Source organism: Rutilus rutilus, assembly GCF_951802725.1.
Source record: "Rutilus rutilus genome assembly, chromosome: 16".
Lineage (NCBI taxonomy): Eukaryota > Metazoa > Chordata > Actinopteri > Cypriniformes > Leuciscidae > Rutilus > Rutilus rutilus.
The window spans coordinates 8,599,028-8,626,802 of record NC_140224.1 but is presented as its reverse complement, the minus strand read 5'-3'; the positions used below and the strand labels follow the sequence as shown (position 1 = coordinate 8,626,802).

At 42.2% G+C, this 27,775-nt stretch overlaps 1 protein-coding gene across 2 annotated transcripts; it reads right to left on the bottom strand.

The window, feature by feature from the left end:
• Window positions 1–1,135: 1,135 nt before the first annotated feature.
• On the bottom strand, window positions 1,136–26,661 carry LOC311306076 (uncharacterized protein). 2 transcript variants are annotated; one of them, XM_084434260.1, is made up of 11 exons: window positions 26,516–26,657; window positions 26,250–26,353; window positions 7,653–7,734; window positions 7,424–7,539; window positions 7,264–7,318; window positions 7,094–7,163; window positions 6,312–6,947; window positions 5,515–5,608; window positions 5,164–5,251; window positions 4,856–5,074; window positions 1,136–3,624 (listed from the first exon to the last, which is right to left on the bottom strand). In XM_084434260.1, exons 2-11 carry the CDS (start codon window positions 26,336–26,338, stop codon window positions 3,316–3,318), a joined length of 1,758 nt encoding a protein of 585 aa, XP_084290386.1. In that variant the 5' UTR covers window positions 26,339–26,353; window positions 26,516–26,657; the 3' UTR covers window positions 1,136–3,315. The 2 variants fall into 2 exon arrangements, with proteins under 2 accessions (XP_084290386.1, XP_084290385.1); XM_084434259.1 differs by having other exon boundaries at window positions 26,250–26,661.
• Between the last annotated feature and the right edge of the window lie 1,114 nt (window positions 26,662–27,775).

Genomic DNA, 27,775 nt, shown 5'->3' with positions numbered 1-27,775 from the left:
AATCAGGACCACCAGCAATTGTATCAAAAAAGGCTCTTTTAAAGTAGCCTGGTAATACCAAACTCTGCTACTTCGCTTTGCTTCGTAGACAGAGTCTGGCATGGCATAACTGAAAAGCGTTTTCTTTCTCGCGGGGAGGCGCTTGTCTGAAGTTTAAAATCATTGGTTACCCGTAAGCCAATCACATAACGTTTGGTTATGGCGTGTGTTATGCGCATGCTCAGCCGCATCTAACTTCCACTGTAAACACATGTAGTATGATGCGAAAACAAAACCATCGAGCGAAATACCGGAGTGAACATGGCTGTGAACGACTTTTGCAGATTATGTGAAGTAAATCTACGCATCCACTGTACAATCAGTGTCTACGTCACGGCTCTCAGCCCGCCCTCTGTTCGTTGATTGGCCGGCTGTTTTCAGGCCGGAGGAAAACGGAAAGCTATTACACTGTCTCAGACTGAGTACAGAAGCAAAATGAAATTGAGCGGAAGTAAGAAGTCTGACGTAGTCAGGCTACTTTTAAAGGGGAACTTGGCAACTATTTCAACTTAATAAAACTGTTTAGAAATCATTTGGATGGTTAAATAACCTGTTCTGGTGAGAATGGTGACTTTTCCTGCTCCCCCCAGCACTCCCAGACGGAAAACCAACCTTGCAAAAATGGGGACTAACGTCCCGGTAAGTAGGAAATAGGAAGTCCTGTGAGAAGTGAGAACGAGCGAGAAACACAAACTGCTGTACGGCAATTCGACATAAACACACCCCCTCAATACCAGTTAGCCACACCGGCTAGCTATAAGAACAAGTGACGATGGATCATTCTTCAGATGTTCCAGCGAAAAGACCAAAAAGATTGTTCTCGGCGGAGGAGGTGAGGGAGAGTAAGATAAGAATAAGCAGTAATGTTTGCTAGCTTCATCCGCCCACCCCGTTACGGCTTATGGTTGATAACACAATGTCAATGTTCTATGATACTGTGTATGATGTATTACCCACCTCGGTAGACATAGCTCCACATGATAAAGTTGGCCGGCTCTGATAATAACAAATGCACATGAGCAGCGGTAGAAAGGGGGAGGAGGGTGTTTTTTTACGACAGTGTTGTGAAATATACGGCCCACAGCTGTAGGGGGAGCTCGTTGAGAAAACATGTGACAACAAAAGTGAAAATCAGAAATGGCTAGAGTTGCCAAGTTCCCCTTTAAGAGCCACACATTGTCACGCTGTAGGTGGTCATTGAAGGCACAAGACGACAATGAGAGTAACAACAGTGTTTATTTACACTAACTCAGGCAGGACAGACACAACCACATTCAACACAAATGAGAAGCGACAAAGGACTGAAGAGAACAGGGAGTATAAATACACAGGAGGAAACTAATTAGACACAGGTGTAGAAAGTAAACTAATCAGGGACTAACCATAGACAGTATAAGAAGTGGACAGAGCCATCTCATTGGAACTCAGTTGAGACAAGTGAAGCCCATTTTTAGCGATTTTTTAGGACTTCCGTTCCTGACGCACAAACTCAAACAGAGCTTGACGACGTAGATGTGACGTGAGCAACCGTCTGTCTTCTAGTGGCTGTGGCATGAGAAATCTGAATCATTCCCTTCCGAAACTTGCAGAGACGGAGAGCGTGAGTAGGAGCTGTCTATGAGCTTGGAGCAGGAGAAACTTTTGCTAGGTATTCTGATTAATTATTTTGTCATTTTGCCTCCACGTCCCCCCGATTGCCCACGAGGTTCTCCTCCTGTCCATACGGTAATCTCTCTACTGTGCGACAGAGAATCGCGTGGTTATGACGCAATCGTTAGCCTACTTTTACAAAAACTGCTTCTACGGGGCCGTAACGTAAGATACAAGGTAATGGAGCATTTTATACATTGTCGTGTTTCTTTAGAAATAAATAATGGACAAATGGAGTCTCCAAACGCCTCAGATGTAAAGTTATTCGCTGTCAAAGTGACGCCAAAATGAATGGGAGTCAATGGAATGCTAACAGCAGGTGAAGTTCTGCTACAAGATGGTGGCACGCGGCCGGCTTCAACTTCCGGTCGACTTCCTTCCCGCTTGGGACTAACGAGCACAGGTGCAGACAATATATGACATCATGGTGACACACATAACCTTAGAAAACGAACATATATTCTTTTACTAACAAGCTACACATTACTACTAAAATAAAATAGTCTTAATCAAAAGCGGAAAATAAATGACTGGGAAAGATGAATGCTTTTAATTAATATTTTAATGATAATGATGATGATTTTCATGTCATATTTCATGACATGCAGCAATTATCGGGGCCAAGCGCAAGAAGATGATAAGACATGCTAACATGCCTGGGAGTGTAGGAGCCAAGTGCAGCAAGGAGCAATTGAAGACATTGTAAGATGATTATAGGCAAAATAGCTGAATAATAATATATACAGTCAGTTTCACTTTCAAACAATAGGTGACACAGGAACCTAAGGAGATGGCTCCCGTGAAAATAAGTCAACCACATCCAGAATTATATACATTTGGAAAAAAAAATTTACCACTAGGTGGCGCTGATTCAAAACTTCTCAGGCTCCTTCAGGTCATCGTATTGATGACCCATTCCGAGTTCCATAATGATACGTTCATAAAATACAGCATTTTGATACAAAATTCAAAATGGTCGATAAAGCGTTGCAGAGATACAGCCTTACTTTTGTTTTTGCAAGCGCTACTTAAAATTAGTTTGCACGGTATTCAAGAACGGTTTGACGAATCGACATGAATACCACAACTTTGTTGGCGTGGTCTGAATTCCATAACTTTGTTGGCATGGTCTGAAGATGATCTAACTACATTTTCGTGAAAATCAGAGCAATGACCTAGGAGGAGTTCGAAAAAGTAGTTTTTTCTGAGAATTCAAAATGGTGGACATATTTTCAAGACGGAAAATGACGACATAAGGTGCAATAGAATCGACTTGAGCCATGGAATCATAGGGAAAAAAAATAATTTTGTTAATTGGTTACCTTATGGTTTAAAAGTTATTAGCATAAACATGAGTGAAAATTTGGACAGTTGAAGGCGCTAGAGGAATTTGCTATGGTGACAGATCAGACTGTCCTCTATCAGTGTACCAAATTTCATAACTTTCCCGCAAGGGGTTCTATGGGCTGACATAGACTTCCAGAGAGGAAGAAGAAGAAGAAACGGAAGAAGAATAATAAGAGCGCCAACGATTTCAATAGGTGCCTACGCACCTTCGGTGTTTGACACCAAAGTGAATTTTTGTATGTCTGTCTGTATGTTTGTTGATGTATGCATGATACTGTTTTACTGATTGTTAAATTCTGCATCATGTAAAATCTGTTGAAATTTCATTTTAACCTTGGATCGATTGCATGGAGAAAGGTTTCTCAATAACCCAGCTAAACTTAAAAGAAAATGTTCTTCCTCATCTGGCTTGCTATTAATGCCGTTCAGGACACAGGGCTGATCTGCCTCTTGCTTCAAAGAGAAGGGCTGAGTACGGCGAGAAAGTTTAGGTGTGCAGAGTGGTAGCACATTAGGGGAGTCAGGAGATCCGGGCTGTGTGGTGTCGGCCTGGGTTTGGGTCAGGGACTGTGTGCTCTCATCTGATGTCTGTGGGGGACAAATCAGAAAGTTAATAAAAAAAAATGAATATCTATCTATCTATCTATCTATCTATCTATCTATCTATATATATATATATATATATATATATTGGTGTTACCATAGACTCAAGGAGAGCCACTACACTGACATCCTCATCACAAGAAGTGTTCTGTCTAAAATTGCTAGAGGTGTCCCTGTCTGTGATGTATGGCTCCAGTAAGTTGAGGATGGACATCTATTTCCACCTCCGATGGCAGGTTGCCAAATGAGAAAGCAACAGTGAATGACAAAATAATCACCACTGAATCTTTATTATGCTACCACAGATACACTTATACAAGTCATCAAACTAAACTAATTTAAAGACCATCAAAGCAAAACAGAAGAATTAACCTATATAATTAAAACAAACAAACGCAATGGCTGTTGGCTCATTGTTCGGAGCATATACGATAACGATAAGTCACTGGCAAATCAGTGGATTCAATGTCAAAACTATCGAGCATACATAAACAGTTATTAAAAAAGAAGCTTAACTTCATTCAACGCTGAAAAATAGTTTTTGCGATGATGCGATCCGTGCACTAATATTTTCAGTGGCGCTTTAACACGAAACAGGAAACTTGTGAATATTCATGTAAGCTCTTCCCAATGTCACCGAAAATCTCAGACACAGTGAATGGTTACGTCAATACAGATTGTATCAAAGCAGCTTCACAGTGATAACATGAAAATAATACAACAAAGTTTGTTTCTAGAAGAAAATTGCGTCATCGTCCACCTGAAGTAAGGCATATTGTTGAATATTAAATGTCGAACTAAGCAAGCCAAAAGCCAAGGCAACAGTGGCAAGGAACCAAAACTCCATCAGGTGACAGAATGGAGAAAACATTTATTTTTTTGGAAAATTTGAAAATATTCGGAATATTTCAGAACACCGGCCTTGTGCCCTCACGTTCTCTCACGGCCCTCAGCCTTGTCCTACTTGACACAGTATTCAACTTATATACAAGTTTCATTTTTAACTTGCATCACAAAAATAAACAACAGAAATATATATTTATTTTTTTTTCATTGAGAAATGAATGTTAAAAGTGAATATTAAAAATATATATATCTAGAACATTATTAATGAACCCATTTTTAACTTCGATTTTATTTATTAACCATTCTCTCAATAAGAGAAAATAGTCGGTCCATTCTCTCTCTCTTGAAAATTGATGTCTTCCCTAAGTACCTTGATCAGCTCATCGACATAGCCTTTTTTTCTCTTGACTGGTGGTGATCGTGGCTCCTCCTCATCTTCGTCATCCACTCCTGAACTTGTCCCTGATGTGTCCTCAGGGGAGGAGTCAAGTAGGATAGGGGAGTTGGTGGAATGCCTCTGTCCCAACACCTCATCCATGAGGGCAAACCACTGCCAAGTTTCAGCACTCGCTCCCTTACACTTGCAATCCTACGGCAGAGCAAATAAACCATGCCTGTTAACAAAAACAACAACAGCACAATAAATTTCAGCAAAGACGTGCCAATTAACTTGCTTACTTTGTATTTATCTTTTAAGTACTTCCATTTTCTTCCGGCCTCTCTTGTAGTGGCCTTCCCAAACAGGCCCATTTTCTTCAGAACTGTCCTAAAACAAGAGAAAAAGGAAACAATTATGAAAAACATTATGATGGGCGGAATCTTAACATAAGTGCAATCTTAACATTACAAAATATGACACAACAGGACATGCATACATTTGTCAACATACCTTGCATGACAGTACTACAAAAAACAACAAAGTGAAAGACTATTGCCTTATCTACTGGTTGTCTTATTGTTGTGGGCTTTGTATAGGGTGAGGACTATTTGCTATAATACACAAGAAAGCCTAGTGGAAATAGGCCTTACCCCCAAGCCACACTGTCCGATCTACTGTTCCCAATAAATAAATGGTCGTTGTCAGCCCTCATTTTAATAAATTCAGCTGTCCGCACCTGGAGCCCTAAAACAACAGAAAATATTACAAGAAGTTTTGCAAGCGAAGGGTCCATCAGTTGTATCCTCAAATGCCCAAGAAACAAAGGGCATATCTGAAGTCACATTAGAATCGGGGTAGCCTTTGTCACTCCGCGGTGACGCAATCAGCCTTCGAAGGGTGCAGCCTTTGAATTGGGACAGCCTTCGTTGTGCCGATGTGACGCAATCATACTTTAAATGCCTCTCTGGAGGACGCAGCCTCCGAATTGGGACAAAGCTCATGTTATAAACAGTCACTTGTCACCAACTAGAGGCATAACAATGTAATCGATACAATCGTTGTTTGAAGCACAAAGTTTTTTACAAAAGGTGAACTGCTCTTATGATCGCTACGTAGACATCAGTGTTTATATCCAAACTATAAACTTTCATCCCAGTACTTCTGTGATCATTTTTATATTTGCAACACAGAAACAACGATACTGTGTGGTTGAAAATAGGCTACTGTTTGTGAAGCTGTTTCATACACATAACTGCTTTCTCAGCAGCAGCGCAAACACAGATTTGAATGTTCTGTTGTGATTTTGTCAAATGTTTAATAGACAGAGGCAAAATGTTGTCATTTAGTAATGAGATTGAGTGAGCGATTACTTATGCATCTCTACTTCTAAGTTGTTAAAAATATTTGTGTTCATGAGGAGAAAAACAGAAGAAAGACTCTGTCTCACCTTTGATCCTATAACTAGGTATTTTACCCTTAATCTCATGTGGACCACCTTGGACTTCAGACCCATTGCTAGCATTTGATCTTACGGATGTTCTTGGTGACATTTTCATTTTAGTCTTCTTGCCTATTGGGCCTGGAGTCTGAAGCTGGGCCAAAGGCATTTGGAGATCAAGGCTCTGATCCTGTGATCCAACACTTCTCGGGGATTTAGGAGTTTTGTCCTCAGGCTGAGGCTCTAAGAGAATTTGCTGGACAGCCTCACCAGCACTTAAATTCTGAGGCGTTTTCAATGGTGTTCTCTTCTTCTGGGAGACCAGAGTTACACCTTTCTCTGTCAATGAGGGGGTGATGGACCCTACAGACGGCATATCATCAACAGTTTTCTCTTCCTGACTTGCATGAAATAAGCTCTGAGTGATAGCTGGTCCAGTAATATCTTCATCTACCAAGGACAAAAGATAGTCGAAATCCACTTCTTGATCAACCTGAGGTCTTGCAAGAGGTGATTTTGGTAGCTCCGATTTCCATGGTGATTTAGCAGCAAAGTCACAAAAATGTATTTTGCCATCTTCTGGTTCATTCTCAACAGATTGATCCACAGATGGCGGTAAATCTGACCCATCTTTTAAACAAGTGTCTGTAAATATAGCACACATGACAATCATGGATATGTAATTATATTCTAGCAGAATTAGCAAAACTAGAAAAAAAAACTTACAGTAAACGTGCTGCAAAAAATAAATTTATAGAACATTACAGAAAATAGATTTCATGATCACTAACCAAACAAATTCTCTGACTTCCTCTTCTCTGCATGAACGGGTGTGCTTTTTTCCTGCTGGTCTTGCAAAGCCTACAGGATGACAGAACCAAAAATTTTACTAAATAAATAAATGATAAATTAACAAAAAATACCCATCATCTGTTTCACAAGATTCACATCAACTACACACCTGAGCTGTTTTGTCTTTTCCAGCTGTCAGTGTCTTGGGAGGTGGGCACTCAAACCTAACATTATGACAAGATGAAGACAAATTATTTTCAAGGCAAATTATTCTCAGAACAAGAAAACTTTCAATTTCTTTTCATAATTATAATAAAAATCAGAATTACCTGTAAGAATGATCAATGATTGTGATGAGATCACCATGCTTTAACCGTTCAGATTGATTGAGAACTTGTCCATTAATATGTGTGGGGTTCAGGGAGCTTAAATTGGTCAAAATGAACTTAAACAAGAGAGAGACAATAAATGAACAGCATGTCATGTGTTCTTATATGCACAGTTTAATGAAACAAAAGATAAAGTCACACTTATAGTGTTATACCACAGCATAATTACCTTGTTGTTCTCATTCAGCTCTATTTTACAGTGCACATCTGACACCTGCGGCAGCTGAATACAAATATCACAGTCCAGCTTCCTAAAAAGGTAAAGAGTCCACATTAAAACTGCTTCTTTGGCCATTTGCATATATGGTCCATTTTGTGAATGAGAAAAATTTAACTATGATGCACTTTTTGATTACAATATCATTGCTATGCATCGTTTAATGTGGTGTAAGTTGATATTCAAAGATGCATCTCCCATGTATTTCTAGTTTCACCATAAATTATCCAAATAGATTAAAATATAATTCTATCAATAGCTTATTGCATTAGTGCCTTTTTGCAGGTAACATTTTGTTTTTGTTCATTGATGTCTAGAACATTTCAAATAATTACAGTTGCAGCAAGACGAACAATGCACCACACAATCAAGTACATTATTCATTTGTTGTTCAAGATTTCCTTTTTTGAATTATAGGCTACACATTAAACGTGCGTATTTAAACAATTTAGTTTAATTTGTCACCTTTTCACTCTTGTCCACTTTCATAAACCACTATTATCAACAGACAAAACTTAGATAAGTGAATATTTTACTAAATATAACTGTAAATATAATAAAAATAATTATACTAAGGGTTGTTGAATGCTCCAATCTGATTGGTTGACGAACGCACGGCTAAAGTAGTTCCAGGCAGGTCTTGACCGCATTACAGTTCCTTATCATTTCGTGTATTTAATTGTAATAACGGAAAATAGGATACAATTCATAACAAGAAAAATAAATGACAGACTAGTTCTAGCCTTACTGGAGGCAGGGCTGGAGGAGAGCACACAGATCATGTCTGTCACAGGGCACAAGTGTGAAACAAGCCTGAGAAGCTACTGGGCACCTTCGGCAAAAGAAAGAAATGGAGCGTGATCCTCTCATAAAAACAAAAGTTCAAACGAAAATCAAGCCAAGGATCACCAAAAAAAAAAATCTCGATCTGCCATTTTCAATGTCTAACTTCACAATCAATGGAAATGGTCAGTTTAATTTTAATAAACAAAGTAGGCCTATATAGGCCTAGCCCTATCTTAAACTGAAATTAAACTGAATATATGAATAAATTGATAGTCCTTCTGCACGGGGTTTCGTTATCATTGCAGATTATATAAGAAATAAATAAATATTGATATGCCGATTTAATTAATAAATAACTCAATTACATTTACATTTACATTTAGTCATTTAGCAGACGCTTTTATCCAAAGCGACTTACATATTAGGACTAAAATTAAGCGAGTCATCAAGAAGAGGCAAAAAACAACAACAACGCAAGAAGTGCTCAGAATACGAGGTTCAGGCATTATTCAGAGTAGGTTTTGAAGGATTTTTTTTTTATTTTTTTTTTTATGAGGTTAAGTGCTCACGGAAGAGATGGGTTTTCAGCTGTTTTTTGAATGTTGTCAGGGATTCTGCATTCCGGATGAGGGTGGGGAGAGTGTTCCACCAGCATGGAACTGTGAATGAGAATGAGAATTTGTGGCTTTCTGTGATGGAACCACGAGACGTCGCTCGTTGATCGATCGTAGGTGTCTGGTAGGGATGTAGGCTCGTAGGAGTGAGTGAAAGTAGGAGGGAGCTGAGCCTGTGATAGATCTGTAAGCAAGCGTCAATGCCTTGAACTTGATGCGAGCAGCGATAGGTAGCCAGTGCAGGGAGATGAACAGAGGAGTGACGTGGGCCCTCTTGGGCTCGTTGAAGACAAGACGAGCTGCAGCATTCTGGATCATCTGTAGAGGTTTGGTTGCACATGTTGGAAGTCCGGCCAGAAGAGCATTGCAGTCGTCAAGCCTAGAAATGACCAGGGCCTGGACGAGAAGTTGTGTTGCATGCTCAGTTAGGAAAGGCCTGATCTTCCTGATGTTGTGCAGCGCAAACCTGCATGATCGAGCTGTCTTTGAAATGTGATCTGTGAAGGTCAGCTGGTCATCAAACATTACTCCCAGATTTCTGACCGACCTTGATGGGGGGATCGATGATGAATCAAGCTGGATGGTGAAGTCGTGCTGTAGAGATGGATTGGCAGGGAGGACGAGAAGCTCAGTCTTTGCCAGGTTGAGCTGCAGGTGATGTTCCTTCATCCATGTGGAGATATCTGCCAGACAGCTTGAGACCCGTGCAGCTACTGTGGGATCATCTGGTTGAAATGAGAGGAAGAGCTGTGTGTCATCAGCATAGCAGTGGTAGGAAAAACCGTGTGCCTGTATGATGTGTCCCAGTGATGTAGTGTAGATGGAGAAGAGGAGGGGACCAAGAACTGAACCCTGGGGAACCCCTGTGGTCAGTTGATGTGCTCTGGATACCTCGCCTCTCCATGCGACCTTGAAGGACCTACCTGTGAGATAGGACTCAAACCAGTCGAGTGAAGTTCCTGTGATGCCCAGTGATGAGAGGCTGGACATAAGGTTCTGATGGTTTACAGTGTCAAAGGCAGCAGACAGATCCAGGAGAATGAGGAGTGAAGATTTGGAAGCAGCTTTTGCAATCCGTAGGGCTTCTGTGACCGACAGTAATGCGGTCTCAGTTGAATGTCCTTTCTTGAAGCCAGATTGGTTGACATCCAGCTGGTTGTTTAGAGACAAGAAGGATGTTACTTGGTTGAAAACAGCTCTTTCAAGTGTTTTCGCAATGAATGGTAGGAGAGAGATAGGTCTGTAGTTCTCTACAAATGATGTGTTTAGTGTTGGTTTTTTAAGCAGTGGAGTAACCCGAGCCTGCTTGAATGCTGTAGGGAAGGTGCCAGTGTGGAAGGATGAGTTGATGATGTGTGTGAGTGCTGGTAGAAGTGTGGGAGAGATGGCTTGTAGAAGGTGTGAGGGGATGGGGTCTAGAGGGCAGGTGGTAGGATGACTGGAGAGGAGAAGTGTAGATACTTCTTCCTCGGTTAGTGGAGAAAAGGAGGACAGAGGGTTATTGGCTGTGGAAGGGGTCAGTCTGGGTTCCTGTGTGTGTGGAGCTGAGAATTGACTGCTGATGGTTGATGTTTTGTTGGTGAAGAAGTTCGCAAAATCGTCGGCAGTTATATAATATTGACGCACATGCGTTTCTGTCTCATTATTGCAATCTCTCTCTCGCATTGATGACTGCAAGTAACCTCTAAAATTATTTTTTGGAATTAGCAACGGAGGCCTGGGATTAGATGCGTTAGTAATTAGTTCTACACACAAGAGCATTTTATTGACAAAAACTTGACAAACGACTTGAAATACATCCCAGCAAACACATTGTGGTAACGTCTGTGGCACGTTGCATTTCTGCCATGGCAACATCGCTGTCTACGTGCTTGCAATATTGTAACAAGAATTGTAAGAGCATATGGCAGTAGCAACGTTGTTGCGCGACATTCAGCAACTGAGAGACGTTCTCACAATTTTTTTTTTAATACTGGATAGGCCTATAGATATCCCCCGGCCCCATTTAGCATTTTATGTTTTGAGGTTAATTTGTAATTAGTCATATGTTAGATAATTATATAGGCTACTTTTTAAACATTGTTTATCCTTATTATTTAATGTGCCTATCAGTAAATTAGCCTAATAGTCCAGTCATTTTATGAAAAAAGGTTGGACAAATTGCAACAGAAGCAAACTCAACTGATTTTGTATCCTCAATCCCCGAAGAATCCCATTAGGGGAAAGTTTCGAAAGTTTCGCCTATTCATTCTTTTTCTCACGTGAATAGGGTAAACATTTTAACCTTTAGATATCACCATGAAAATTACTGAGTTGATTACTTACATCAAGACAAGCAAAAAATGTATTACAAGTTTTTTTTAATCGTTTGTTAACATGGACAAACGGTGCATAATCTAATTATGTATGTGCTAATTTTCATAAATACCACAACAGATCTAAACATTGGGTATAGCCAGGTGAAAATGTCTTGTTGAATCTCGTATCATAGGCATATGAATAGGGTATGTTTGGGTCTTTTTCGAAACTTTCCCCTAATGGGATTCTTCAGGGCTTTTTTTTTTTCCTTACTCAGGACATATTGAGGATACAAAATCAGTTGAGTTTGCTTCTGTTGCAATTTGTCCTAGGTTGACCCCCATTTTGGCTTAAAATGACTGGACTACAATAATAATCAACACCTGCAAGTGTACACTTTGAAGAGTAAAAATGACAGAAGGTTACGTTAGTTCAACTTTATTATATGGTAATCAAATGGCACTTCCAAAATAGTCCAATCATTTTAAGCCAGAATTGGGGTCAACCTTGAACAAATTGCAACAGAAGCAAACTCAACTGATTTTGTATCCTCAATATGTCCTGAGTAAGGAAAAAAAAAAGTCCAGAAGAATCCCATTAGGGTAAAGTTTCGAAAAAGACCCAAATATAGCCTATTCATACGCATATAAAAAAAATTTCTTACATGAATAGGGTAAAAATTTTAACCTTAAGATATCACCATGAAAATTATTAAGTTGATTACTTACATCAAGACAAACAAAAAATGTATTACAAGTTTTTTTGAAACTGTTTGTTAACATGGACAAACGGAGCATAATCTAATTTGCATAAATACCACAACAGATCTAAACATTGGGTATAGCCAGGTGAAAATGTCTTGTTGAAACTTGGTCACATATAACAGTAAAATACTTAATGTTAAGGTCTGAATGGAACCTATTTAGGCTACCCAAGAACATTAATACAGGAAGAAGTACTTTAGAAACCAGCCTAAAGTAAATTGTGTTTAGACTGACAAGACCGCAGACCGTCGGGTCAGATCCTTACACAGAGAGGACTTCAGTCTTTAAAACAGGGTACCTCAATATTATAAAAACTTACAAATGTGGATGGTGAGGACCAGCCGGCCGCTGCACATATGTCTTAAATGGGTACACCACTGAACCAGGCCCACGAAGAGGACATCCCTCTTGTGGAATGGGCTCTAGCGCCTATGGGACAATCTCGTCCCATTGAGACGTAAGCCAAAGAAATGGCGTCCACTATCCACCTTGAAAGTCTCTGCTTCGTGAACGGCAAACCCTTGGTGCGTCCGCCGAAGCACACAAAGAGCTGTTCTGACTGCCTGAACGGTGCAGAACGCTCCAGGTAGATTTTGAGAGCTCTGACGGGACAGAGCAAATTAGCTTCCCCGTAATGAACTGAGGGGGGAAGTGCAGCTAATGTGATGACCTGTGCTCTGAACGGCGTAGAGAGCACCTTGGTCACATAGCCATGTCTCAGTCTGAGGGTGACTCTGGAATCACCAACCCCAAATGGAGAGCGCCTGCAAATCACCCACTCGCTTAACTGATGCCAGTGCCAGCAGAAGAGCAGTTTTTAGCGAAAGTGGCTTTAGTTCAGCCGACTGAAGCGGCTCAAATGGTGAGCCTTTCAGGGCTGCAAGAACCATGGAAAGGTCCCTTATCGGTATAGTGGGAGGTCGAGGAGGGTTCATCCTCTTGGCTCCTTTAAGAAAGCGAACAACGAGGTCGCTTCTTCCTAGTGATTGGCTAGTCACAGGAGCATGGTAGGCTGCTATGGCTGCCACATACACCTTGAGCGTGGAGGGAGTGCGCCCTGTTTCCAAAAGCTCTTGAAGGAATGAAAGTACCACTGGTACTTCACATTAAATGGGGTCAAGGTTACGAGCTGTGCACCGGCTGGTGAAGACCGACCATTTAAGAACATAGAGTCTAGTAGTAGGCCTAGTAGTAGGCATCTAGTAGACGGTGCTCTAGCCTCAGTGATAGTGTTTAGGACTCTCTCTGGGAGGTCCCAGGATACCCGTTGAGGGGCCACACATGGAGGGCCCACAAGTCAGGGCAAGAGTGCCAAATCGTCCTGTTCGCCTGTGTGAGGTGGTCTTTCCTCATCGGTATCGGTCAGGGGGCTGAGCTCAGCATTTGTGTCAACTCTGGGAACACCTGGGTTTTCCAGAGGGGAGCTATTATGGTGCGTTCACACCTGACGCGAATAGCGCGTCAGGCGCGAGTGATTTCAATGTTAAAGGCCATGTTGCAGGTTTTTTTTTTCATCGAATTTGTGCAGTTTACTTGTTGGTAATAAACATTTAAACTGTTATCCATTGTATTTTATGTTGTTGGGTATCACAAAACGCAATATAATACGAAAAAGTAGGCTATCTTACAGCGGTTTGCAACGATTCTCCTTTCCGCCACAATGCATTCCATTACGTCACGTTGGGGAGAGAATATTCCAAAGCCCGCCTTGAGAGCATTGAGAGACGAGTTTAGACGAGAGTATTCAGATAGCGCAGATTATACAACACATCTCTAGTCACCTATAACTGTTTAAGCTGGTTCATAAGTAACTATAAGATAGATGTTCTAGATAAGATATAAGTTAGATTCATAACTATAATCGTATTAAAACAGGTGGCGTACGCCGTTTTTAACCATGTAAACACTTGAATCGCACTAACTGAAGTGCGCGTGTGTTTTTGTAACGCACCTTAAGCGCGTATTCATTTTAAACTTGACATTAGGAAGTTTTCCCTGAACTCTGTCAACACGACTCACTGTCAGCAGTCTGCCTTCATCCAGAAACAGCTCAAATAACGTGACAGCAGTGTATAAAACTGTTACAGGCACCGACATAATATTTCTGTCTTCATCACGGCACAGAATAACAAAATACATCCATAAGAACCCGTTTGTTATTTAACGTACGTAATTACGCGCATGCGTGAAACGGATCGTGCAGGTGGAACGGATTGTGTACCGACAACAAGCTTTCCAACGCAGTTTCCATGGGACGGCACCGCCGGCGCCGACACAAGCACCTGCCAAACAGCGACAGACACGCGGCGGCTGTGTTTGCAACATTTTCACCGGAGGAAGAGGTAAACGCTTAGAAACACTTGGTAATGATGCTGTTACTGGAGCTAGTAGGCTACCATCAAAACGTGGGATAACTAATCATTAATGTGTTTACAACGTTGGGGGAAAGACTTAATTAGGGATTATCTGGAGGGGGTGGATAACAGGTGGGACTGGCAAATTAGCCCATAGCTAGCATGATGCCTTCTATTTCTAGATGAAGACAAAGTTTACCGGTACTTATCTGAACTAATGTCATGATCACTGCCACTAGATATAAAGAAAACGTTGATTTTTCACTCATTTTTCCCAGTCAGTCGCCATAGTTCTAATACAAACTGTATTGGCTGAGGCTACCTTTCCTCCACTTCTCCCCAACGTGACGTCATCACCGAATTGCGTAAAAAAAACCGTTCATACCAAAAAACGTAAAAAACTGGTCTTTAAGACTATTTTTGAGCCATTTTAAAAATGGTATTCATATCTTGAGTGATTAATGTACCCATTGATCAACAGTGGTGGTTAACCTGCAACATGGCCTTTAAGTCAATGCAAAGACGCGTTACGCGCGCAAAAAATTCCTGCGGCGCGAATGAGGCGTTTAGCGCGGCGCGGTAGACGCAAGTTCGCGCGAATGGCGTGAATTGAGAGTCTGGCGCGTTAAGCGCGTTAAGCGCGTTACGCGCGAATGATTTTATTAGTGCTTTTTGTGCATTCACGCGTTTGACGCGAATTCGCGTCTGCCGCCCGAGTTGGAAAATCTGAACTTCTGCGTCAATTCGCGCCGCGTTAACCAATCAGGAGCCTGCTTGCTGCTGTCACGTGGTGAACTGACAATTTATAATGTTATTTTATGTTTGGCCTCAATTAATTATTTTGTAATATGACTAAAATGCACAACAAAGCAAATCTTTCACATAAAATTTCAATATGAGAGATACTCATTTTTTATTGAATGCTATTTATTCCATATCTATTCTAGATTATATGAAACTTTATTAATCTAATGTAAAGACAACAAACACAATTTAGTGTATAAAAACTTTCTTTTTTTTAAATCACAGGACAGGTTTTACTTTTGGAGGCTGGCTCCATTTATTATCAAAACAAAAATAAATGACAGATTAGGTGCGGGCGAGGGTGAACCTCGCGCCGGGCTGTACAGCGCGGGCTCGTCATGCAGCGACCACTCGAGGCCGAGGCTTATACGGCCTACGCTGTCCTCGTCAGCGTCCTCACCGTTAGGTCCACCAAACCTACCTCCTGGAGCAAATTGTGAAACTCCTGAAACCCTCCGGAGGGTCTGGTGGACCCGAGGACAGCGACGATGTCCCCTACGCAGCTGTTTCTGCTCTCCAGAGCATATACGAGCGGTGACTCTCTCGATGCTCTGCTACTGCTAATGCTCGATAAACATCTAAAAAAGATGGCCGCCAACAGGTTTCGAAACTTTCGCCTCCGGATTTCGCCTCTGACGCGCGTGACGCGCGTAAATTCCATTTCAAACTTTTGATTTTACACGCGTCAATTTCGCTCTTGACGCGCTATACGACTTCTGCTCTCCCTGATCCGCTCGATAACCTGAGGGATCATTGAGACGGGAGGGAACGCATAGAGGGGGCATCTGGGCCAGGCATGGGCCAGCGCATCCCTGTTCTTCAAAGTGCGTGTTGTTCTCCGAGGCGAAGAGGTCGACCTCTGCCTTTCCAAACACGCTCCAGATCAGAACTGTTTGCGGATGAAGGGACCATTCCCCTAGGGGAGTGTTGTCCCGGGATAGCATGTCCGCGCCCACGTTCCGGACGCCCGGAACATAAGCAGCTCTCAGAGAGCGCATGTTGGCTTGTGCCCAAAGGAGGAGGTTTCTGGCCATGGCATATAGGTTGCCCGATCTGAGGCCACCCTGGTGATTTATGTAGGACACCACCGACATGTTGTCCGTTAAGACTAAGACTTGATGTCCCGCCAGGTTTGGCAGAAACGCCTTTAGGGCTAGATAAACTGCTTGTCACGATCCACACACAAATGAAACAGGTAGATCCAATAGCAGTATATTTATTGGGGAGATCCGTAATCATACATCCAGTCCAGGCAATAGGTCATAATCCATAAGGCAATCCAAATACGAGAACACACAGGCAACACAGGGTATCAGAAGTGGCGTGATAAACAACAAGGACTCCGTAACAAACACTAAACAGGCAGGGTATATATAACACAGAACTAACAATGATAATGGGGAACAGCTGAGTGCAATGATGATGGGGAACAGCTGAGTGCAATGATACAGTGATGGGTACAGACAAGGATTGTGGGGAATGCAGTTCATAATGTGGATGACACCGTGGGGAAGAGGACCTCTAGTGGACACCCAGGGAACACAAACCAGACACTGTGACACTGCTCTCATCTCGAGGCAGTTGATATGGAAGCTCTCCTCCGAGTTCAACAAGGCCGGAGATAGGCTTGCCCTCGTGCAGCGCCCCCCAATCCAGGTTGGAGGCGTCTGTGAACAGGGTCTTCCTCCTGTGGCCTCCTGTGTGCCTTCCTCCAATGGTCACTCCAGACTGGTACCAGTCCGGGACCTTCCAGGGGGCCAGGGCTCTGATGCAGCCCTGGTTCACCATGATGTGCAGGCATCCAGAACGCCATGCATGGGCTGGCACACAACGTTTTAGCCAGTGCTGTAGGGGGCGCATATGCAGTAATCCCAGTTGGAGATTTGTTTGGTAGTTAACATTCTGAATGGCCGTCTCATGAGGGCTCTGTTCAGCTGTCTGAGGTCTAAAATGAGGCGCTGGCTTTGCCAGCCGGCTCGAGGCTGAGCTGGAGCGTTTAGGCAGGAAGTGCCGCATAGCTTGTGACGACTTCTGTGCTGTGGTGAAGAGCTTCGAGAATCCCTTAACAGCTGGGCAGACCGTTGCTGGAGACTGGTGCGTCGAGAAACACCGTCCTGTCCGCTTCTTTGATGTCCGTGAGGTTTAACCGCGTCCCGCGAGGGCTGAAGTGTTTCGGCAGGGCTTGGATGGGTGAACTGCTCTTCGAGAGGAGGCAGCTTCTCGTATCCCTTTTCCGCAGAGCCAAAGGGTGACTGTGATGGAGTAAGCAAAGTACGTGGGGATGAGGCCGGCGTGAGTTCGCTTATCTCCGTGTGCTCAGGCTGCCGTTGGCTGCGGCTCTTCTTCTTCCATGGTCCGAGGAGGGCGGGAAAAGGAAGAGCGTGAGGAGCGGTGTTGCCATCTTCCTTGAAGAGGGCTAGCCGCGTCTGTAGCATGGAGATGGGCATGCTCTCACACAGAGAGCAGCTTCAGGCAGAGAGTGCAGCTTCAGCGTAGGCCAGTCCCAGGCATCTGGTGCACTCCGTGTGCCACGAGGCGCAGAGAGAACGAGGCATTTGCAACAAAGCTTGTATTCTCTGGAAATTTCTCTTTTAGACTGTGTTCCAACGGCGAACACGCAGTAATTGCAGTGAAAAAGGATATAGCGTTTGATCGCCGGATGGCCACAGGAGAATGGCGACAGAAGAGGAGCGGCTTCTAGCAGAGTGAAGAAGGCGCTGTCCGCTGTATGAAGGCTTGTTCTAGCTGAGAAGGCTTGTTTTGACGGCAAAGGCTTCGTAAGAGGCAGTGATGTGAAGGTCGCTGAAGGAGATTAAATCTGTTGTTATGGCAAAATAGATGGGCTTTTATGGCTATAAGCCACGCCCATTCTGGCGGGCTCTGATGTGCTTGGTGCCAAGCTGCCTGATTAGTTCACGTGTCTGAGCCGCCTTGCCATAGGATGTGCAGTTACCTCAGCACAGCCAATGGGCGAGCTAGTAGCTCTGCTGGATTTTGCTGTGCAGCTGCACTGCGTTTTAAATGATTGGCTTCAATATTCTCGAGGAAAGGAGTTCCCCACTTACTATCTAAGGTAACTAAAAAAAACACTAAGATCGATAAGTTTTTAATTTCACAATCTATAGCTTCGGTTATATACTAGTATATGAAACATATAAGTTAAAAGTTATTAATGGTCGTTATAACGCAGTTCTTATATAATAAAGTGATATCTGATTTGTAACCAGGCACTAAAGCGATTGCCCATAAGACGTGCTTTGAACAAAGATTGCTTGGGTCCTAAGCTGGGACTCATCTCTTTACCACACCAGTAAGTAAGAAGCCATTATGGGAGCATGTACAAAACACCATGATGGTTAATATTTATCATACCCGTAATGTATAACACAGTGCGGGGATGAAATGAAGAAGTGGCCTGACATCTTATAAGAACATTTTCAAATATTTTGTTTAGTGAGTTGGAGTAACAGTTAGACGGGTCTTCGATGCGCGTCTCGGCAGCTCGTTTAACAAATGCCATCCCTGCATATGCTGTAAGTTTGTGTTTCTCAATGACGTTGAATATGGGAACGCAATGTGCGCCATTTCACCAGATTTGTAAGGTAAATAATCTATAAAGCTATGCCAACACAGGAGAATATATCAGTATGTTTCTAAATATGCAAACTTTTCATTCATAGCGACTTCAAAATAAAAATGTAAACCCCCATGATTGTGGGTGTTTTGATGTCCAGGTGTTATTGTTAAAGAAATTACAGTGATTGTAACATTTCTATCGTAAAGAAGTGGCCAAATATTAAAGGGATGATCTTCCGTAGGTCTGCCATTAATGAAGTGGAAAGAGCAAAAGTACGAAAATGTTGGCGGTTTCTCACAAATGTGTCACTCAAATACACACAAGAGAAATACATAACCTACTTCTGCGTTTAGAACCTTAATAACGTCATTTAACATGCTCCATTTCACATGTACTGCATCGTGTCACACATTAAAGGTTGTATCAGCGATTTCAGGCCCAAAAATGGCCCAAACATAAATGATCACATTCATCTAATCTTTCCTAACGATCCGCTAGCTGCCCGCCCCATAATCAGGCCGTCAAAAAAACGCGTCTCTGTAGGCAGCCTAGGCTCTGAGATCTGCACACAAAAACAATTGGTTTCACCAACCACTCAAAACGTCTCCGGTTCCCTGAGAGGCAGGAATGAGACATTATGTCAGCTATGACGTATATGGAAACTCCTCCCTTCTCCACTTTCGTTGAAATCTTATGGGCTAACGCCAGCTGGGGACAGCTGGCCAATTGACGCGAAGCATGCAAATACTGACAGGTCAGCGGGCAGTATAAAATGCATGGGCATGAAAATTACGCCAGAATCACGACTGAACGCTAGCATAGCTGATCAAACAGCGAGCACGGTGGCTAACATAATGTCTCGTTCCCGCCTCTCAGGGAACCAAGGTTACGATATTAAACGGAGACGTTCCCTTTCAAGGCGGTAACTCAACATTACGTCAGCTATGACGTATATGGGAACTGTATTAAATCCCGCCGCGAGAGCAGTGAAGATAAGCCCTGAACGGGGTCAATCACACCCAGAAATAAGCAAGACAGTTCCAGCCAATAGCGCGTCGCTAAGAGTACTCGCATCCGATAGGCGGAACTAGACCAATGAGACATCTGCTCCGACCCTAACAAAATTTGCATATCTTAATGCAATGAATGCGAAGGCTGCACTGAATAGGGCAGACACAACACAATAAGCAGCACTCAAGCACGAGAGTTAAACACAAAGTCGACGGCGTTTGCGGTGACAACTGCATAAACCTTATAAACCATAACACAGAGTTAGCAGCCATACAGTAACTACTGTATAGCTGGTTATAACAGTTCACAACACATGAATAAAACTTAACTCACCGAAAGTACATGTGACGCAACAGAGGGTACATCCAGCTTGTAAAACCTGGCGAATGTGTTCTGGGAAGACCAGCCAGCAGCAAGACATAAACCTGGATAGACATACCTCTAGACCAGGCCCATGAGGAAGCAATTTCCCTCATAGAATGAGCTCTGATGTTGAGGGGACAGTCTTTCGCAATAGTGTCCACAATCCAGTGAGAAAGACTCTGTTTTGAAACAGCACGTCCCTTATTACATCCACCAAAGCACACAAACAGCTGGTCCGACTGATGAAAGGTGGCCGAGCGATCCACATACATCCGCAAAGCCCTAACAGGGCAAACAGCGCTCTGAGCATCAGCGTCACGCAAGGCTGACGGCTCAGCAGATAAGGCGGGCAGGGAAACAACCTGTGCTCTAAATGGTGTATTGAGTTACTTCGGAACGTAACCTGGTCTCGGCCAGAGAGTGACATTACAGTCGCCAGGTCCGAAACAGATGCAATTCACCGAAAACGCGTGTAAGTCTCAAATACGCTTCGCCGAGAGCAAGAAGCAAGGCCGTCTTCAGGGAAAGCTCCTTAACCGCAATCGAAGCTAAAGGCTCGAACGGTGGTAGAGATAGAGCCCTCAAAACTAGAGCTAGATCCCACGGCGGCACGGAGGGCAGCCGTGAAGGACACAATCTCCTCGCTCCCCTGAGAAAACTGAAAAGAAACCAGGGAAAGAAAAGCAGAAATAGCGGCCACATACACCTTCAGCGTGGATGGCAAACTCCCGCAATCCATTCTGTGCTGTAGAAAGCGCAAAACATCCGACATGGAACAGGTCCCCGGGTCAATACCAATGTCCTGGCACCATTTTGTGAAAACTCCCCACTTCAGAGCGTAGAGGCGCCTGGAAGAAGGCACGCGCGCCAAGTGTGCTTAGCACTCGTGAACGTCCCGCTCATTTAGGGTGCCCACAACGGCCACACATGAAGGTTCCACAGCTCGGGGCTGGGGTGCCATATTGTGCCGTTCGTCTGAGACAGCAGGTCCTACCTGAGGGGGATTTGCCATTGGGGAGCCACCACTAACTCTCTCAGGTCCGCGAACCAGGGCTGATTCGCCAGTTCGGGACCACGAGTATCACTGACGTTCTCTCCTCCCTGATTTTGCACAACACCATAGGCAGAATCTTCACCGGAGGGAACGCGTAAAGCCTGGATTCTGGCCAACGCGGTGTCAGAGCATCTCCCGGCAGCGGAGAGTGAGATAGCGAGAAGAACGTCTGACAGTGCGTGTTCTCGCTTGTGGCAAACAGATCCACTTCCGCCCTCCCGAATCGATCCCAAATCATTTGACCTGATCCTGGGTAAAGCCTCTACTCTCCTTGAGGAATCCCGTTCCTTGAAAGCATGTCCGCTCCATGGTTCTGGATCTTATGGAGAGAAAGTGTCGGTCCGCCCACAACAGAAGACTTGCTGCCTGTCTGAATAGAGCTCTGGAGCACACGCCGCCCTGACGATTTATGTACAAGACCACAGACGTGTTGTCGGTTCAAATCAGTACATGTAGCCGCTCCAATGTCAACCAAAAGGCTTGTAGGGCTAAGGATACCGCTTCCAATTCCAAACGGTTTATGTGCCACCTTCTCTGTGACTCCGACCACAGGCCTGAGGCAGGTACACCCAGGCAAACTGCTCCCCAGCCTGAAGTTGACGCGTCCGTCAAGATCACCGCGTGCGTCACTATACCCAAAGGAACTCCTGGGCTGAACATATCCGGGCTGTTCCACGGTCTCAGAGTGCTGACGCAACTGTGATTGACCGCAATGCGCTTGTGGCCCGAAGACCATGCCCTCGGCGGAACTCGAGTTTTCAGCCAAAACTGCAGCGGCCGCATATGCAGCAGACCCAGATGGCACACTAAAGAAGCCGCCGCCATCAGTCCCAGAAGCCTCTGAAATTCCCTCAGTGAAACAGACCTGCCCGGTCTGAAACGGCGCAGAATCGATGAAACTGCCTCTATGCTAGGGCTGGGCGATATGGAAAACACTCAAATAATTAAAATGTAAACATAACGTCTAAAATCACAATGAAACATTAACAATTATCTCTTAACATTAAGGTGCAAAATTAAAGAATATGTAAGAAATGCTTAATAAAGTGTTAAAAAAAATGCAAAGTGTTAAATATAAACATAGAGAAACAGACGGCGGTTTTGCATAATTTGCAGATGACATTGGTGGGACTACGGTCAGACTTATAAAATCCAAAAAACTGCCATACTGGGGAGCTGACTTTTCCTGTTTTATCAACAATTTCCTCGCTCGCTGCGGCACTCATTTTCCACTTATCACTCCACGCCTGTTCTGTTACTGAAGAATCCAACACGAGACAGCGATATGGCGCAACCAGAGCGCTAACGGCTCTGGGCGCAACCATACTGTTACATGACTGGCTGTTAGCGTGGCACCCCCTACGTTGCTAGTTTACCAGAGTGAGTGCCTTTGTTCATGCAACCAAACTCTCAGCAGCTCAGGTTTCTTCCGACGAAGAAAAAAAAATATCGAACGTTTCATCGAACGCATTTTTTATTGATAAAAAATTAATTACGTGTCTATCGCGATACATATCGTTATCGTTTTATCGCCCAGCCCTACTCTATGCGCTCTTGAGAGAGATAGGCTTGCATCGCCATCGAATCCAAACATACTCCCAGATATGTTATAGTCCGACTCGGTAAAAACACACTCTTCTGCATATTCACACGCAGTCCCAGCGTATCCAAATGGCGAAGCAGTGTTTCCACGTGACTGATTAGCACATCTCTTGAGTGGGCTAAAATCAGCCAATCGTCCAGATAATTCAAGATGAGCATTCTGCTCAATCTGAGGGGAGAAAGCGCTGCGTCCACACACTTTCAAAAGGTGCGGGGGGCCAGGGCCAGGTCGAACGGAAGCACTGAATACTGATAAGCCATGCCTTCAAAAGCAAATCTCAGGAAGCGCCTGTGGGGCGTCGCTATTTGAATATGAAAATACTAGGGCTGGGAATCGATTAAAAAAAATTAACTAATTAATTGCACAATTTGCTATAATTAATTGCAATTAATGGCATTTCCCCCAAGCTTGTAATCATCAATATTTAAACTATAATTAAAATACTATTAAAATAATATTAAACATCAATATATTATTCTTTTTCAATAATCAATCAACATAATCAATTTAACAGATTTTTTTTTTTTTTTTTACTAATTATCAAAATAAAATATAGTCCTACAAAGCTATTATTACCAGAGCATGTGATCAGAGCAGGTCATTTTACCATTGTTGCCCAGCATGACTATACCAGCTCAGCAAACAGTAGTCTACTACAGAGAAATGTCACGTTATTTGAGCGGACTGCGCTTTTCCAGTGCGTGATCGGTACATGATTGGAGCGTTTGCGCCGTTAACAACAGAGCAGAACACGCAACGCAAACACGGAGCGGAACATTGAGCAGAGAGCGCAGCGCGCCGACACACACACACACAGCGCGGCGCACCACGGAGCGGAAAAGACCCGCTCATGAAAGCTGCGTGAGAATGAAACCTGATCACCGAACACAGAGGGGCGGGATGGCATATTTTCGGCCTTTTCTATAGCAGCCGCAACAGGAAATCATTACAAAGAGGCAAAAAAAAGTGCTGCGTTAATTGTGTTATTTTTTTTTTGCGTGTTAAAGGAACACTCCACCGTTTTTTTAAATAGGGCTTATTCACTTTCTTTCCTACATTTAGATAGGTGGGCAAATGCATTTTTGTCTCAGTGCATGCATTGTTTTAGTTTGACAGGGTCGGCTCTAGCTTAGCTTAGCATAATGAATGGAATCCTTTGTTGCCAGCTAGCATGTCCTGAGTAAAAGTGATATAAAAAAAAAAAAAACCTAATTACTTCTTGTGGCCTGCGTATTCACAACAAGTACAAATAGTGATGCAGATTAACACTAGGCGATTTCCTAGGCAGATATTTCCTAGGCTGGAGTTAGCCCATAAGATTTCAGTGAAAGTGGAGAAGGGAGGAGTTCCCATATACGTCATCATAGCTGACGTAATGTTGAGTTACCGCCTTGAAAGGGAACCAGAATAAATAGTGTTCCAACCAATCACCGACAGAGGGTGGGTGTTGTGAGGTTTTGCGCAGCCCGACCTCTCCCTCGTACAGAACTGTACTAGGTAAATAAATGATAATAAGCAAAGTTATGACACCTTGCTAGTAACCATTTATATTTCAAATGACTATTCTGTTAGCTGGGAGCAAAGCTGGAAGTGAGCTATGTAGTTGATAACATAATGTTCATGCATACAAAGTAAAAAAAAAAATATATATATATATATATATTCTCTGCATTAGCCTATTTTAGAATACACAATATTGACTGTAAAAGTAACGGCTATTATATTTACTTGGTTATAAAATTATGTTACAAAACAACTATAATGACAAGCAGAATGAGCCATCATTGAGGTAGAACGTCGATCTGAATATCGTGTGTCTGTCGCTTTAAGAAATGCGTGCATGCATGATGATTTTTTTTTTATTTTACTGTCTATGTTTTTTTCATGATGCACGAAACGGGAGGGAGGGGCGAGCTAACTTGGTTTGTTTGGGACTTATTATACTGTCTATGGTTTGGGATCTCGTTTCAAACACAAACAGAAGTGACGTCACCCACAATCGCTGATAGCCTACAACCTTTAAGCATGTGCGTGCAAAGAACTCAACATGGTGATTGAACGGTAAATGCAACAGACAACGTTACACTGTTAACTATTTGATTAAAATATAAAAATAACAAGCAACTCGCATTGTCAGCGTGTTCACACATTACAATAATGCTTTTATTAATGCGTTTGTCAGCTCCAGTTTGGATCCTATTATGAAGACTTCAGATGCCCAACATGCACCGCAACTTCTGAATCAACATGCACCAATGCTATATTTTCTAAATGTCATAATCATTGGTTAAACAAGTACTTCAATGAGCTCATTGTATCTCCATTAAATTACTACATTGTTAAATTAATAGCCTGTGATTTTGTATACACTTCTGAAATGCATAACTTAGACTCTGATAACAGAACACTCTAAATTGCAATATGGACTCATGCACTTTCTGTAAAGCTGCTTTGAAATTGATGTGTAGCCTATTATGAAAAGCGCTATACGTGAATTGAATTTTAACCAAGGCCGACGAGCTTCTTGCAGCGTACAGATCATAGGGTGCCCCACTAGGGCTGGGCGATAAATCGATTTTATCAATTAACTCGAAAGTGTAGTTTACGTCGACTTGTTGTTTGAATGAAAATCGGTTTTCTCATAACATCCGCCGACGCTCACGAAATTAACATAACACTTGAAATTAACATATCTAATGTACCTATTTATCCAAAAGGAATCGATATTGAATCAAGATCAGAATTAAATCACAATTAAGTTGAAATGGTGAAATTTGTGTCAAGCAATAAAAAAAACAGTAGCATTCCAGTTATTACCATGTAAACATTGTGTTGTCACTATAAACTTAATAAAATTCTGTTTAGTTACCAAATGTTTTGACAATCACAATACACTTAGTGATGCAAGTGTTTTTTATTAACACATCCCCCAATCCCAATCCACCCATTTTATGTTATGCTATTTTCACTGTTTAAAAAGGCAGGGCGTGCCATGCCATCTCGTCTTTTTGGCTTGTTGTTTTTTGATTGCACAAGGGGGAAATCCAGATCAAATCCCAGAAGAGAAAATCAAAACGAAATAAAGTTAAAACTTGTTTTGAACAATTTCTTTGTCATCTGCAGATTGATTTTAAGTAAGGGGGGAAATAATCGATTTAAATCGTAAATCGGAATGTTTTTTGTTTTTGTTTTTTGTGAAACCTAGCCTCATAGCCGTCATGACAAAAATGAGAAAAATTTGCGTGGTGCCCCTGGGCACTTGCCCAATTGCTGATATGGCCCTATGCAGCCTTAGCCATAAATATAAAATGTGTAACTGACCTTCCGAACAGACAGGGTGCTATGAAGAGAAATTCAGTGCCATCTTCTCCATTTGTTTCGATCTCCACTATCTTCCCCAGCAAAGGCATTTTAAAACAAATTATCTTGTTTAGCAAACACACAAATAACAAAAATTTTAAAGTCTATATCCACTTTCACGTGTCACAAATTTGACACACGGCAATGAAAATCGGATGCTAGTTCTAGCAATGTGGTCTGTGTAGTTCAATTGATCATCAATTGCAACTCCAAGGTTCCTGGCTGACCTGTATAGAGTTATGAGGTCTACTGAGACTAGCTGAATGGTGAAGTTGTGATGAAGTGATGGGTTGGCTGGGACCAGAAGCAGGGTTTTTTGCAGTTTCTTTTTTACAGGGGTTTCAGGGTTTTTCCTGGCTCAAAGTGAGGCGGAGTCTATTGCCTACTAGTGTAGGGGAGCGCGGGGCACACGGGGCTAGTTGTAACACGCTTGTTTTAAATACTTCCGCACATGCTTGGATGACGAAACTTTGTATATTTACTAGTTGCCATATCAACACTATATATAAAAAAAAAATCCGCCAAAATATAATTTTTGGAAGATATCCATAGACATTTATTAAACCATAGCAAAAGTAAATTTCTTACTTAAGGTAATTTTTCATCTCTATTTTTTGTGTTTATTTAAAATGAGACAAATCTGATATTATTTTAATCTCCAAGATGTTATTTAACAGTTGAGATAGTTATTTAATGCTTCGCTAACTAGCAGAAGACACTAGCAGGGTTTAAATCCCAGTTGTGCAGGCGGGGCATGTTGTAACACTGCGTTACAATGTGCCTCTATTAGAAATATGCTATGATATTCTATACTTTTATTAATTTTATTGAGAAAACGTGAGAAAAAGGTGAATAAAGACTGAGAGTCAATGTTCAGAAATGACTAATTATTTATTTGTTTTGAACTATGTTGTATAGCTGTGTTTTCATGTGTTCGTAGTCAAAATTCAAAAATGAGTTTATATTTAATTATTAAAAATTGCCATTATTTTATATGAAAAGGTTTTTTAATTGTATTTTATTTAGAAAATATTTTAGTTTTTTTTTTTTTTTTTTTTTTTTATTAGATCAGATAACATTTTAAGCTGTCATATGTTATGTTACAATGTGCCCCACACATGTTACAATGTACCCCACCTATGGGCAGGGCCGGTTCTAGACATTTGGAGGCCCTAGGCAAAATTCATGTTGGAGGCCCCCCACCCCCAATAAAAAACACTTGAAACAAATATGATTCCTAACCTTTTTATTTATACAACATTTAATTTTAAATTTAGTATATTTTTACTTACACAGTACACTCTAAAAACTAATTCAGAGGACCTTTAGTCATTACTTAAATATATATATTGTTGTGAAATAAAAAATCAAGTTCTGAGATGCTGTTAGACTTTTTACTTGTAATTGTTATTTTATTGAGCTGGGATGACACACAAATTATGCCTATTGATTCAATATACTATCATGACTTGTCAGAGTTGAACATT